Source organism: Coloeus monedula, assembly GCF_965178545.1.
Source record: "Coloeus monedula genome assembly, chromosome: 21".
Lineage (NCBI taxonomy): Eukaryota > Metazoa > Chordata > Aves > Passeriformes > Corvidae > Coloeus > Coloeus monedula.
In genome coordinates this window covers 9,030,579-9,045,889 of record NC_138801.1, presented here as the reverse complement: position 1 = coordinate 9,045,889, position 15,311 = coordinate 9,030,579, and the positions used below count along the sequence as shown (strand labels likewise).

The following is a 15,311-nucleotide window of genomic DNA, read 5'->3' as shown; positions in this document are numbered from 1 at the left end:
CACCTGGAGGATGCAGCAAAGACACCGAGGGCAGCTCAGCTCCTTGGAATGCTCTGTGACCATGGCATGGTCCCACAGGGTTAGAGAAGCTGAGCTCACCTCTAGGCATGGATTTCATTATGCTGCAGATTTCCTGTACATGGAAAAAACCCAGAACAGCACCAAGAAGAGACCAATGCCCTGCGTGGTCTCCTCCAGAGCTGTTCCCCAGCTCTGGCAGCCTCCAGCCTGTGCCCTGCAGGATGGGAGAGCAGTTCCTGCCACCTGAGCTCCAGAAAACCCGGAGAAGAAAGAAAATTGCAGTTTTCAGAGAGCACTCTTGGCTCAAAGCCCAACTCCTGACCCCGAGATCAGCTCGGCTGGTCAGAGCAAGGTGCCAGGAACACCAAGGGCATGGATTGATCCCTGGATGGGCCGTTCACTCAAGAGTTGGACTCGATCCTTGTGGGTCCCATCCAGCTCAGAGTATTCAGTGAAATCTGTGGGCTTGGTGTCCTCCCAAAACCATGGGAATTCTGCCCCAGGTGGGAATCCTATTTTCCCATTGCCTTCCCATGCCAGCACCTGAGGACAAGGGAGCTTGGGGACAGGACAGGGGGGTCCTGAGCATTCCCCTGCCTTTGAGGGGGCAACGAAATGTGGGGAATTTTGCCCATCCCAGTTGAGAACTCCGGGAGGAGAAGCCCTGGGCGTGTCCTCTTGCTCTGTATCAGAAATGAGACTTTCTACACCTCTTAACTATTCCAGCCCTTCCTCCCCAAGGGCTCCATGCTGGGACTCCGAATGCCATGAACACATTCCGCCTTGAGATAAAATGTAATTATTGAAGTGGTTAATCAGGCATTTACTCGCCTGCCCAATTAAACTTTGCATGGTAATAAAATACATCGGCCTTTTCTCCGGCTCATTACCCCATTCCATCAGCCGGGCTGGGGTCACAATCACGGCGTGCCTGGCCTAAGCACTTTTACCCTAATTTAAAAGTTAACAGGAGCTAACAACGCTCTCAGGAGCACAGGGCAAGGCAGGGTTAGGCTGTTGTGCTGTCCTAAGCAGTTTTAGGCCAGTGCAACCTCTCTCCTGTGCTGCTTAAATTTTGCTTTCGATGCTTTGGGGAGGCATTGCTGGAAGAAAACAACATTTTGAGGTGCCTGGGGCTCCCCAAAGGAGTGGGATCAAGACAAGGATCAGACGCTCATTTCTAAGGATGCATTTAGGACTTGCTGTGATTTTTTTCAGGAATAACTCCTAAATAAGGATGCTGAGAGTTTGTTTAATTGTCAGTTTCTGGTTACTTGTCAGCCCTTTTTCAACTGGAAAAGCTCCCCCCACCCCTTCCTCGGACTGAAAACTGGAAGGGAGCCAGAGAGGAGAGCTCAGCTGATACCCTGGGTTCTTTGTGTGGTTTTGATCTACTCTGGGGTGTGAGGCTCTGACCTGGTTTTGTTGTTAGGAGCTGCCTTTAAATAGGTTTCATGTGCTACATTTAATTGCGTCGTTGTGGGCCTAACAGGCGCTTAATAAACCTCCCTAATGAGTTCCCGTGTGGGAGTTCAAACCTCGGTGTAACCGAGTTCCCCGAGCCTCCTCCCCTTACTCGGCTCTTAGGAAAAGAATCTCTGTCATTCATTTGAACTCCTTAATTGCCTGCTGTGCCGGGAATTCAGCTGGGAGCTGGCCCGGGGCCCACAGAGCTTTAATCACTTCCCACGTGTGTGTTTAGGCCCGGCTTTGGCCCTTAGAGCAGAGCCAAACCCAGCAGCTCTGCTCTGCCTTGGGGTGCAGCTGCTGGGACAGAGCTCAGTGCTCGTGGGTCACTGCCAGGGATTTCGGGTGGCAGGGGGTTTGTGATCCATCAGTGGAGGGTGAACCTGCCCGTGGCAGAGGGGCTGGATTAGAGGATCTTTAAGGTCTTTTCCAACCCAAACCAGTCTGTGATTCTGGGATTTTGTGACTCTGGGATTCCTGTCCAGGTCCTTTGCATCCCACCTGGGAGGTGCTGCTGCCTCCACGGGCACTCCCCAAAGGAAGAGGCACCTACAGTTCCATGGAATAAGTTTGAGCTCACATTTAAGTCCCAGGTCACTGCTCAGGGTCCCCAGGGTGAGGTGAGGATGGTCCTGCCGAGTTCATGCGCTTCTGTCACGGAGGAATGAATGGATTCCCTCGGCAGGGAAGGGCTGTGCTGGCTCTCCCTTCCCAAGGAATGGGAAGAGGGGATGCAAAGGGTGGGATGTGGTGCTAGGACAGGATTTTCACTCCTCTCTCTCTCCCTCCCTGGCTGCAGGCGGGGTGAAGCAGCACCAGTGCGATGCTGAGCTGAGGAAGGAGATCTCGCTGGTTTGGCCCAACCTGTCCCAGAAAACTCTGGATTTGCTGGTGCCTCCTCACAAACGTAAGTGCTTCCAAGTCCTGAGTCCATGCCAGGAACCCTGGATTAGGTTTCTCCCTCCTCGTCTGCTCTGTCCTAAGCCCCATCTGGGTCATCTGGAGGATGCAGCAAAGACACCGAGGGCAGCTCAGCTCCTTGGAATCCTCTGTGCTGCCCTGGCTCTGTCACCCAGGATTAGGGAAGCTGAGCTCACCAATAGGCATGGACTTTGTTATGCTGCAGGGGATTTCCTGTGCATGGAAAAAACAAACCCCAAACAGCACCAAGAAGAGACCAATGCCCTGTGTGGCCTCTTCCAGAGCTGCTCCCCAGCTCTGGCAGCCTCCAGCCTGTGCCCTGCAGGATGGGAGAGCAGTTCCTGCCACCTGAGCTCCAGAAAAGCAGGAGAAGAAAAGTTAAAGCTTGCTGATACAGAATCAGATGTGAGGTGTTTGGGGGCTGAAGGCCTTTGTGTTACTTGGTCCTGGGCAAAAGTGATGAGAAAACGGGAAGTTTGCTGTTACCATGATTAGCTCTGGATTCCTGATTAATGAGAAGCAGTGCAGAGTAATAAAGGCATTGGTAATTAAGAAAACAACAGTGGTAATTAAGAAAAATGAGGGAGCTGAGGAGGTGCAAATCAGTGGGTGCTGAAGTCTTTCCCCTCCCCTCCTCTCTTGATTCCCATGTATCTGCTGCTCCAGTTCTTTTTTCCATGGCGAGTGCTGCAGTGCTGGGCAGGGAAGGGCTGTCCCGTGGCTCTTGAGGGTGAAAAAAACCATCTGGAAAAATGAAATATTCCTTAAATGTACATTAGCCCATTATAGCCCCATTTACTGCAACTCAAAGGAGCAGGAGTAAGGCTGCTTTGTTCATAAAGGGCCGCCTGCAGGTCTGGGATGAATTTAGGAATTCTCTCAGCAATGCTGACAATGCCACTGAGTTTTCCTGCCTGGTTTTTCCTCCACAATCCCTGGGTTTGCCACAGAGAGCTCCAAACCAAGGCAAGGCAGTGACAGGCAAAGAGCTGAACTATCTGTTGTAACCTTTTCTTGGGTTTTTTTTCTTTCCCCTACTTTTCTGTGTCTGTTTTGCCTCATTATTCTCACACTGCTTCCTCCCTCATCCTGTTTCTCACACCCATTGGCTGTTATTTCTTATTTTTATCTTCTCCTCATCCTTGGAACGTCTCTGCCGTGTTTTCCCCGTGCTCTGGCAGCGGATGAAATGACTGTGGGGAAGGTCTACGCAGCCCTGATGATATTTGACTTCTACAAGCAGAATAAGAACAGCAGGGAGCAAGTCCAGCCCGCTGGGGGCCTGTGCCAGGTACAAACGGGGTCTTTCCATCCTCCCTCTCGGGCAGCTTTCACAAGAATCACCAGCAGGATTCATCCAGAAGGTCTGGCTGCTCCTCCAGGCAGGGTTTGAAAATGCTGGCTCAAAAATGGAAACCTCTCCTGAAAGTTTCTCCCCAACAAATATTAAAAAAAAGTCGTTGCAGTTGCCTTTTCCAGCAGATCCAGAATGATCTTTTCCAAAAAATGACAACTGATCTTTGAAAGTCTAAATCCTGTGTTTAAAAGTGGCCTGGGGAACACCAAAAGATTTCCTTGGGAGACCAAAGAATTATTGAAAGCTGCTGATAGTTTGGCTATAGCAGGCTTAAGTTATCCTTGAAAATAGGAATTATTCAAAGTCATTTGGGCTCTAGAAGATTTGAAGGTTTTTACAAATTCTAGAAAATATTTTCACACAACTGGGATCGAAAGCCCAATCCTTTCCAGTAGGACAAATACCTGTTGGTTTTAGGATGAGCATCCAGCTGATCTCCAGCACGGGCTGGAGATCTGTCTCTCACATGGAAGGCTACAACAGATCTGGAATTGCACAGCCCTTCTGGCCACATCCGTGTGGGAATTCCCTGCTGTGCTCTGGTGGCTGGGAGAGCATTCAGAGGGAAGGGGGATTGCAGCAGGACTTGGGAGAACATTGAGGGAAGGGGGATTGCAGCAGGACTTGGGGGAACATTGAGGGAAGGGGGATTGCAGCAGGACTTGACTTGTACCAGGTGTCCCTCAGAGCCTCTCCCAGCCGTGCCTGGGCTGGGGTGGCCTTTCCACAGCACTGATGCCCCAGGGTGGCAAAGTGGACTTTTTATGGACTGGGAAAATCCCTGCAGCCCATCCCAGCTCTGACAACCTCCCCTTGTGCTTGGCAGCCCGGGCCAGTGTCCCTCTTCCACCCCTTGAAGGCCACCCTGGAGCAGACCCAGCCCGCGGCCTTCAGCAACGCCAAGGCCTTCCTGCGGCAGAAGAGCTCGGCCTCCCTCAACAACGGGGGAGCCTTGTGAGTATCCCTGACCCCCCTCCAGAGCCACCATGCCTTGGGGGTCACCCCATCCACCACTGCTGCTCCTGTGGCTCTGGTGACACCGAGGCCAGCAGCCCCTTCTCACCATGGCTGGGACAATCCCCACTCCTGGCTGCTCCCACTGTGGTTATCCCTGTGCTGCTAGCGTTGGCATCTCGGTGTTTCCTTCATGAATCCTCAGTGGAGAGTTTCCCATTGTGAACTTGCTCCCAGGAATTTGGGGCCATTGCAAAACAACCAAACAAACCCCACCGACCATCCCTGCAGTGAGTTTTTGGGAGGCCAAAGATCCTTGGGAATAAATTCATCCCTTGAGCTCATGGCACTGGGTAACAGCAAGTGCTTGCCACAACACAATCTGTCTCTTTGGGAAAATTATCCCTCTGTGGAGAGCTTTCCAAACAGTCCTAGTGACAGTGGTCCCTAATCAATTCTCCATTTCCTGCTCTCCAGGTGATTTTCCTCTGGATCATGAGCACAATGGATTTTTAGTGACACAGCTGAGGTTTAAACATCCCAAATATTCCTGATGGGGAAACCAACAGCTGCCTCAACAGCTGGTGAAGGTGTTTGACCAATGTCCAGCTGGTCCTGCACACAAAATTGCCCTGAACTCCCAAATTCTTCAATGTCCATCAGGAATTAAGTGGCAGAAGTTGTTTTCCTTAATTACCGAAAAAAATTTATGGCTGGTTTGATTTCCTCGTTCTCACGGGATCTTCAGGCTCTACAGGGAAAAAACCCAGGGGACCTCAGAGCTTCACCAGCAACTGAGTTTCACAAGTGAAACTCCAAAGGGTGTTCGAGTTCAGTTTGCCAAATTCAGCAAAATCTCTTTGCAAAAGAATGAATCTTTTCCCCTCTTTTCCTTCGGACAGGCCACCCCCGGAGGGAGGGATCAAAGAGTCCAGTTCTTGGGGAACCCAGCGCACCCAGGACGTGTTTTATGAAACCAGGAGCCCAGCTTTTGAGCGAGGCCACTCCGAGGAGATCCCCATTGAGAGGGTGAGCAAATGGGGGGAAGGTGGCAAGGGGGAGGTGCAGATTTTAGAGCTGTGGGAGAAGTTGAGAAATTTAGGAAATACTCAGAAAAAACATGTGAAGACAGGGTGAGATGAGGGAAATTTTAGAACTTCAGAAATTTAAGAAAATGTTTAGAAAAAGCAGGTGAAGATGGGGTGAGATGCAGGAGATTTTAGAACTGGTAGAACTTCAGGAATTAAAAAAAAATTTAGAAGAAGCAGGTGAAGACAGGGTAAGATGCAGATTTTAGAGCTGTGGGAGAACTTGGGAAATTTAGGAAATACTCAGAAAAAATAGGTGAAGACAGGGTGAGATGCAGGAGATTTTAGAGCCATGGTGCAATTTCAGAAGTTTTAGAAAGTGTTTAGAAGAAACAGGTGAAGACAGGGGGACCTGCATTAGCAGAAGATCTATCCCTTGAGGGGGCATTGTTCTGTCATCATTCCATCACAGCTGGAGCACTGTGGAGAAACCCCAAACCTGGCAGCTCCCACAGCCTGATCTGGACGTGCTTTTCCTGGAATTCCATCTTGCTGCCATAGGTTACCTCAGGCTTTCCCTTCCCACTGTCTCAATCCCGTTACCCCAGCTCAGGTGAGGGGTTTCAGGTCAGAATGACCTGAGGGGTTTCCCAGTCACAGCTGGGGCTCGTGGCTGGTGGAAGAGCTCATACCACTGCTGGTGGGATGTTCTTGCTGAGGACGGAGTAACCTGGGCACTCCCCAGCTCTTCAGTTGCTCCCTTTCCCACACCAGCCTCTCTTCCCAGTCAAATCAAACTTCAGGAAGCTGATGGTGGCTTCAAAGCTGATGCTCCTGTTCTTGCTACTGAAACCATTCCATGTTTTGGTCAGGTGGTGGAAATGAAGGAGATCAGCCCCACAGTTGCCAACGGAGAGCCCCAACCAGGCCTGGAGAGCCAGGGCCGGGCGGCCTCCATGCCACGCCTGGCTGCCGAAACCCAGGTGAGAGACGGGGATTTCACCGGCCGTGGGAGACTGAGAGTGGGCCGAGAGCTCAGCATCTTCTCCCTGCTTGTCGTGGCTTGGGAATATTGGTTTTAAAAGATGTGGAGACAGGAATCCAGCCCTTGTGCTGGGATGGCCAGGATTCCCTGCGGGGTGTGGCCAGGATTCCCTGCGGGGTGTGGCCAGGATTCCCTTCAGGATGTGCCAGGGATTCCCTGCAGGGGTGGCAGCTGTTCCTCTGCAGTCACAGCCCTGTCCCCAGTTTTACTCCTCCCTGCTTGCAGCAAAAGCAGCCCAGGGCGATGCCTCTGGCTGGGCCACCCAAGAGTGTCTGGGTCACTGTTAGGGAACAAGGCCATTTGCTGACTGGATTCCCAGAAGGCACATTTCCCATTCATTGTGTGCTGTCTATCCAGCCAGCCAAGCCATGTTGCTGTGCTCTGTCCTTAAAAAAAGCTGGAATTATGCTGTGACACACTTGGATGGATGCAGTAGGCACAGGGACTAGCAGGGAGCTGTGCCTGGAAGCTGCACTGGGACACTGAGCATGTTCCCTGTTTTTTCCTGTACTGTGACCTTGGCCAGTAAATGGTGTTAAGGATTTCCCTTGTTCATTTAACTTTTTTTTTTTAAGAAATCTCCTCACTAGAGTCGACTTTCACAGCAACTTGTGGGCGCTGCTTAGGATGTCACAGATCATTTTTGGCCATTTCACATGCTCCTTGCTGTTTGTCCCCAGTGCTGCCCAGCCACCATCCTGCCTCCTGTGTCACAACATCTCACCACTCGTGTCCTGCCTCATTCCCAGGGCCTGATTCACACAGCCAGGAGGGAGCAGCCTGGGTTTGGGGTCTGTTTCTGTGGCTCTCCATAGTGAAGGAACTGCTGCACCCTAAAGTGAAACCCTGTGTTGTGCACACACAGCAGGAATTGTTGTGCCATCGTGCTGGGGCTGCCTCTCACCAGCCAGAGGATTTCCCACCTGGCTCCAAAAACTGCAGCCTTTGTGTGAGCCCTGGGATTCTCTGAATTATCCTCACCGTGCTTAATACAAGCAGCAGCCCACAGAGCAAAGCCTTTCTCCTTCCCATCCCCGTTCCCAGAAGCTGTCCTTTATCCCAGACCACACGTAGCCTCTTTCCTTCCTTGCCAGTGCAGCTGGCAGAGCCTTTCCTTGGGAAACTCCTCTCCATGGCAGTCAGATATTTGCAGGAGTGTCCCTGATGCCTTTCCTCTGGTCCTAAAAATACGAGTCAGACGCAGTTAGGGTGATAAAAGGGGTACCTTTAGATGAGGATCCTCAGGTGCACAAATACGTCAGGTAGAAAAGGCCAAGGGTGCCCCGGTGTGATGCATGCACAATTCTTAAGAGATTCTGCAAATTAGCATATCTGACAAGAACCCCCCAATTAGGAACCTGCCTGCTGAAGTCATTCCCCCCATTCTAGTCCTGATGCCTCGATGTGGCTACCTGGAAACAGAGGCCAGACAAGAATAAGAGAATAAAAGCAGGGATTTATTTGAACGGCCTTCAAAGGTTCACCCTGGGCAGACCAAAGGCTCCACCCAAGATGGACCCTGGGTCACGGGTTCATCACATTTTTATAAGTTTGGTCCATTTGCATATCAGGGTTAATTCTCCAATTATAACTTCAGTTAATGATGCAATTATTAACATAATTAATAAGATTATTATGATGATAAAATTATCCCAAGTTTGCCCTTCCTCTTTAGAGGCTTTTAGTTTACACTTTTTGGGGCCTGGGACAATCAAGGTGTCCTGGAAGAGCAGACCTGGAGGGGTTTGTTGTGTTTGACCGGTGTGAGAGAAGAGCAGCTAATGGGCCACATGAAGCTTCAGAGTTACACACCAGGCAGTGCAGGATTTGAGAAATATAAAAGTTAAAACCGAAGGCATCAGTACTTCGTAGATTCTCCCCTCTTAGGATGAGATCCAGGCCCTGTTTACAAAACCATGTCTTAGAAAGCTGGTTTCAGCCTTGCTTTCTAAGGAGAACCAAGATAGCACCAGGATCCTGGAATTTTTGTCTTTCTGCCTGGGAAAATGTTGAAATTCAGCTACAATATGAAGCTACAAAGCTCCAAGTGTATGTGTAAAGGATACAGAGAATATAGAAAAGAAAAAAGGGTAAAAAACCAAAAATGGCATTATCCCTGACAGGAGCACAGCTTGTGTCCTGCAGGGTGTCACTGCCCCTCGTGCCACACCTGCTTGTGCATCAGGCCCGGGATCTCAGGTCTAACCTCATTTAATAACACAACGTTCAGCAGTCGTAGCTTGGGTGAATAACTGATGTCCTTTCTGTGTGTGTCTCCCCCCTCCATGCCCCCCACCCTCCCTCTCACGTGCTGCTCTGCCCCTCCCCAAACTTTGAGTTCTTCCTGACTCTTATTTGCAACGCTTTCTGTTCCTGGACGTCTCCCTTTCTGTTTGCCTCTCTCTTTTTATGTTGCACTTCTTTAAAAACAACCCCTGCTCCTGTGTTTTTCCCCATCCCTCTTTGCTGTCCTGCCCTCATCACCTCCCTCCCTGGTCATCCATCATCGTGTCCGCTGCACATCTGATGTCTGACACTGGCTGTACTGTGGGGCTGCTTCCAATAATGTCCCTCACCTTGTCCGAATTGTTTGCAGAGGAGCAAAGCACGGTCACCTGGGAGTTACCTGGCAGTATGTAGTTCGCACTAAATTGTATCTTATTCATCTTAATAATTAATTAACCTGCCTTTAACCCTCGACTTTTCTCCCCTCTCATTTGGAGTTGCAGCCGCTCGCTCTCTCTTTCTCTCTCTGTCTCTTCCCACTTCTCCGCCCTTCCCTCCATCCATGGTTGCTCGCTGCTGCCTCTGGGAGCAGGGCTTGGGTGGGTGCTTGGCTTTTTTTTGGGTTGGTTTTTTTTTTTTTTTTTGACTTGTTTATTTTCGTGCCTCCTTGCTCAGGAATTCAGGCAGTGAAAACAGTCGGGTTGGTAATGAAGAAGCAATTAGGAGCTCTCTGCAGGGGTGCCTGCAGCCTCCCGAGGCTTTTTGGGAGCTTGTGCCTCCCATAACAAGAGCATTGCCAGGATTTATGGAAAAGGGATTCGTGGCTTTGGCCCTGATTCGTGTCCGTGGGACTTCTGTCCCTGGAGTAAGCATAGAAGCAGGACCAAAGCCCAAAAAGAAATGTTTATTTGACAATTTACCTGAGATTTTTTTTGGTGGTTTTTTTGTGTTTTTTTGTTTCGGTTTGGTTTTTTGTTTGAGTTTTTTAGTTTGGTTTGGTTTGTTGGGGTTTTTTTCTTTGTTTGTTTGGGGTTTTGTTTCTCTGTTGTTTGTTTGTTGGGAATTTTCTGTTGCTTTCTTCCTGGCAGCACCTGCATGGATTTTAAAACTCTGGATGTGTTTTTAGTGGGAAGTACTTTCACCTCCCATATTTTTTGCCCATCAGACCGTCCAGTTTACACCCCCCTGCCCTCCCCCAGCTGCAGGCTCAGCACTGAGCAAGGACAGACGTGAAGCTCCTGAATATAAATTTTGCCCACACAAACGAGGGCCACAAGAGGTGACACAAAAGCAGCACAGCATGATCCTGCTGATGGAATTGGTGCTTCCAGGGACACACCATGGGCTGTGCTGGGCTCCCTCATCCCAGCTTTGTGCCTCTTAAAAACCTTCCAGCACCAGGATCCCAACTGCCCTTCTGTGGGAAGCACCAAAATGTGGGTAACTGCCCAGATTGTGCCTTTACACCCGGGATAATCTGCCCTCAAGGGGAGGGAGAATGTTTTTTCCGCTCAAAGTAACGAGCAGAGCTGTGAAACAATTGCCTTTGTCTTGGGTAAATATCACAGGGAAGCAGAGATCTGGATTTCGGGATAAGCAAACAAAAGAGAACCGACAGGAAAAATAATACAGAGCTCTGAGGAAAGGTTACAGTGAGCAGAGTAAATGTTCTGTGAGAGCTGTTGTTGGAGGCACTTATTGGATTGGGAATTCAAACAAGTGGAAGGCTGAGGGACTGGGGAACATCCTGAACTTCCCTGTTGGGCTGGAGCGCTGTGCCCTGAGACCTCTCCTCTGGCACACGGCTCGGATGCAGTGGCACACCCAGGGAAGCATCCAGAGGGTGGATGAGGTGTTGTCCCCACATGGAGCCAGCCAGAGGCCAGCAGAGAAGGAAACGTGGGAATTGTCCTCGTTTTCTGAGCTTTATCCCTGGGCAGAGGGAAGGCAGAGGCTGTGAGAGGAGCTGTCCTGCAGGACCTTCGTAAGGTTTTGTACCTAAAGGGAAGGGAGCAGGGCCTGGAGCCGCGGGAGCAGGGCCTGGAGCCGCAGGAGAAGGATCTGGAGCCGCAGGAGCAGGGCCTGGAGCCGCGGGAGCAGGGCCTGGAGCCGCAGGAGAAGGATCTGGAGCCGCGGGAGCAGGGCCTGGAGCCGCAGGAGCAGGGCCTGGAGCCGCGGGAGCAGGGCCTGGAGCCGCCGGAGCAGGGCCTGGAGCCGCGGGAGCAGGGCCTGGAGCCGCCGGAGCAGGGCCTGGAGCCGCAGAAGGGCCTGGAGCCGCAGGAGAAGGGCCTGGAGCCGCGGGAGCAGGGCCTGGAGCCGCCGGAGCAGGGCCTGGAGCCGCCGGAGCAGGGCCTGGAGCCGCAGGAGAAGGGTCTGGAGCCGCAGGAGCAGGGCCTGGAGCTGCCGGAGAAGGGCCTGGAGCTGCCGGAGAAGGGCCTGGAGCCGCTGGAGCAGGGCCTGGAGCTGCCACTGGCACAGGGGGAGGGTCCAGCAGTGCTGTCGCTGCTCTCAGTGCCCAGATGTTTGGACCCAAATGTTTTTAAAACAGCAAAAGCAAACCCCGGTATTCCTTTCTGGAGGTCCTGGATTGCAGGATGCACACAGTATCCTTGCCTCAGAGGGCTTCCGAGAGTGATGGTGGGACCAGAGAGGTTTAAATGTTTGATGGGAGTTGTCTTCAGTTGCAGGGAGACAGAAGGAATTTCCCCGTGGCTTGGCCTGTACCTTGTCCCGATTCCTGATTTTTCTCCCCCTCCACGTGGTGCTCAGCAATGCTGCCTGCTTTCCCCTTCGGAGCTGCTTTGGGATGCAGGCCCTGGAGCAGCTGTGGGTGCCACTGGTGTTGGAGAGTTGCCCTTGGCTGCTGCTGTGCCCCGTGTCCCTGCTGAGCTCCGTGCTGTGTGTGCTGTGCAGTGCTGCCGTGCCTCTGCTCCCCGTGGATTGGCACTCAGAGACCGCTCCCCACATGTCACACTCAATCCACATCCCACACATCCTCCTGCCCATTCCGGTTATCTCCAATTAACCATTTCTCTCCTTCCTCTCCTTGCCCCTTTCTCTCGCTGTTTAACCCCTTCCATGCTGGGAACCAGGCAGCCGAGCGGGGCCCGGCGCCTTCCCTCACCCTGCTCCGTGTCCCTCCCTGTTCCCCGCAGCCCATCCCGGACACGAGCCCCATGAAGCGCTCGGTCTCCACGCTGACCCCTCAGCGCCCTCACGCCATGCACCTCTACGAGTATTCCCTGGAGCGGATGCCTCCGGAGCAAGGCCACCACCACCACCACCACCGCTGCCACCGGCGGAAAGAGAAGAAGCAGAAATCCTTGGATAGGGCCGCCCATCACTTGGCTGATGGACAAGCTGGTGAGTGCTTTGCCAAGCAGGATTTGTCCCTTGTCCTCCTCCTTTCAAGTAGGATTTGGGGTCCTGCCTGCGTGGAAGGACCTTCCCACCCCACACATGTTGGTGACCCCCTACCCAACGTTCTCCTTTTCAGTAGCCCAGTCTGGAGAGTCTTCTTCCAAGGACAAGAAGCAGGAGCGTGGCCGCTCCCAGGAGAGGAAGCAGCACTCCTCCTCCTCGTCCGAAAAGCAGCGCTTCTACTCCTGCGACCGCTACGGCAGCCGGGACCGTGCCCAGCCCAAATCTGCTGACCAGAGCAGGCCCACTTCCCCTAACGGGGGCCCAGAGCACGGCCCGCACAGACAGGTGAGGAGAGGCAGGGTGGGGAAGCAGCCCTGAGGTCTGCCAGGGATTTGTGCACCTTTTCCATGTTTTGCTTGAATTAAGGGAGGTGGAATGGGGAAGGAAGGCCAGGTAGAAGCAGGTAAAGCCATTGAGGTCCTGCTTGGGGCTTCACACCAAGGTTGGAAAAATCCTCCAAGTCCAACCTGTCCCCAATCCCACCTTGTCCCCAGCCCAGAGCACTGAGCACGTCCAGGCCTTCCTTGGACACCTCCAGGGATGGGGACTCCAAACCTCCCTGGGCAGCCCCTTCCAATGACCAGCCACCCTTTCCATGATGGAATTCCTCCTCATGTCCAACCTCCCCTTGTAGGCTGTTTCCTCTTATCCTACTCCTCTTACATGGGAGCAGAGCCCAACCCCTACCTGGCTCCACCCTTCTGTCAGGGAGTTGTAGAAACCAAAAACGTCCTCCCTGAGCCTCCTTTTCTCCACGCTAAAATTTATTTCTCCTTTGTTTTGTAATTGTGAGGTGCTCAGGCTCTTGGGAAAAGCTGGGCAGCATCCCCTGGATGTTGGGATGTTGCTGGGTCACTGGGAGAGCCAGGCAGGGCAGAACGAGCATTGATTGACAGCCTGATGGGTTGATAGGAAGGAAGAAGTGCTCTTTAAAACTAAAGGTCTGGTCTCAAAATGTTAGGTTGGGAAAGGCTGAGGGATTTTTCAATGCACTCATGTCCTGCCTTGGGAGAATGTAAACAGGAATGGGAAAATGGGCCTGTTCCTCTCACTTGTGGCATTTGTGTAAATTAGTGCAGCTTAGTTCCCCCTCACATGGCATTATCAGTAACCCAGGAAGCTGCCAAACCCTTCTACAACCCCAAAATCAAATGTGCAACATTAAAGAGGAGAAGGTGAATGCATTTCTCTTAAAGGAACTTGTTAAAGCCTGTCCAAAAAGCTTTTGGTTGTTATTTTTTCAGAAATTGGCTATTTAATCTAAAGACATTTCATTCCCAACCTGCAAAAACCAGTCCCCAAGATCCTCCTTCCATGTGGAATCCATAATAATAATTACAATAATCATCATCATCATCAGTTTTGGCCACAGAAATAGAGTCATAGAATCCTAAATTGGTTTGGAGGGGACCTTAAAGCTCATCTCGTTCCAACCCTCTGCCATGGGCAGGGACACTTCCCACAAGCCCAGCACTCAAAACTGTGGGGTGAAGTTGTGCACAAACCCACCCCGAGGCTGAATCATAAAAAAATAAGAAGAATTTGTAAAAAACACCCCAATAACCCAGGTTTCTGAGCTGCTCCCAGGCCAGGTAAGGCGCATGTCGAGCCCTGTATGCTGTGGGTGCCTCCCCTGGGCAGTGTCCCCCTCTGTTGGAGCCGTGTGCCAGTTTGCGTCCTACCGATGCTCTGCCCCTCTCTGTTCCTACTGCTCCCAGACTTGAACTCTCCAGCTCTTCACATCTTGTGTTGAATTATCTCTCGAGAGCCTCCCCCGCCCCGACTGTGCTTGTCTAAACTCTCTCTTTTTTTGCTTTTCTTTCCTCTTGTGACTCGTCTCTGCCTTCTGTTGCTTCTCCTTCTGTTTGATACCTGCCTGCCTTTGTGTTTGTCCGGCGTTTCCCTTTTTTTATTTTTTGATTTGCTCTGTTCCAATTTTGATGTAGGGCAGTGGTTCAGTTAATGGGAGCCCCTTGCTGTCGACATCTGGTGCTAGTACCCCCTGCCGGGGTCGGAGGCAGCTCCCACAGACTCCACTGACCCCACGCCCCAGCATCACTTACAAGACCGCTAACTCCTCGCCCGTGCACTTCACCACTTTCCAAACCCCCACGTTCTCCCCGGGCCGCCTGAGCCGCGGGCTGTCCGAGCACAACGCGCTGCTGCGGGGGGAGCAGCCGCCGCCCCCGCCCACCGTGGCCCGCATCGGCTCCGACCCCTACCTGGGCCACCACGACGCCGCCGCCGACAGCCCCCAGCGCGCCGCGCCCGAGGACACGCTCACCTTCGAGGAGGCCGTGGCCACCAACTCGGGCCGCTCCTCAAGGACTTCCTACGTCTCCTCCCTGACCTCGCAGTCGCACCAAATCCGCCGGGTGCCCAACGGGTACCACTACACGCTGGGGCTCAACACGGGCCCCGGCGCCCGAGGACGCAGTTACTACCACGAAGCCGACGAGGATGACTGGTGCTAGCGGCTCGGCGGAACCCTGCGAGGTGTGCGTGCTTAATAAGGATGAGTTTTATCATCTGGAGGGCTGGGAGCTCCCACAGGGAGCAGCTCCAGCGGGGCAGCCCCGAGAACTGCTCAGCGTCCGGGGCCGGAGATGCCCCTGCAGCCTCTCTCTCCTCTGTTGTTCTTTAGTTTTTCCTTTTTGATTTTTTTTTTGGTTTTTGCACTAGACAGATGGAGGAAGAAGGCTCCCTCCTTCTGGGGAGGGCAGCGGGAGGAGCACATCCCTCTCTGCCCCCTCCCCACTGCCTTGTCTAGTCCCGAGACACGCACCAGGCGCCAACCCGGCCGCGGACGCGAGGAGCCGGGAGAAGAGCGATCCTCGCCTTCCACGGTGGAAAAGCAGAACTGTGGGTC

General features: G+C 52.5%; 1 protein-coding gene across 2 annotated transcripts in view; it reads left to right on the top strand.

The window, feature by feature from the left end:
- Window positions 1-14,916, top strand: part of CACNA1B (calcium voltage-gated channel subunit alpha1 B) — a gene marked incomplete at both ends in the record, with an annotated part of 261,208 nt that extends 246,292 nt beyond the window's left edge. Inside the window, 9 exons of one of the 2 annotated variants that reach the window (XM_082295117.1) lie at window positions 2,288-2,395; window positions 3,591-3,700; window positions 4,593-4,720; window positions 5,623-5,782; window positions 6,621-6,731; window positions 9,390-9,425; window positions 12,175-12,382; window positions 12,516-12,727; window positions 14,389-14,916. In XM_082295117.1, the coding sequence (XP_082151243.1) occupies window positions 2,288-2,395; window positions 3,591-3,700; window positions 4,593-4,720; window positions 5,623-5,782; window positions 6,621-6,731; window positions 9,390-9,425; window positions 12,175-12,382; window positions 12,516-12,727; window positions 14,389-14,916 (1,601 nt within the window). The remainder of the gene's footprint in view (window positions 1-2,287; window positions 2,396-3,590; window positions 3,701-4,592; window positions 4,721-5,622; window positions 5,783-6,620; window positions 6,732-9,389; window positions 9,426-12,174; window positions 12,383-12,515; window positions 12,728-14,388) is intronic. The other variant, XM_082295118.1, reaches the window with a different exon arrangement.
- Between the last annotated feature and the right edge of the window lie 395 nt (window positions 14,917-15,311).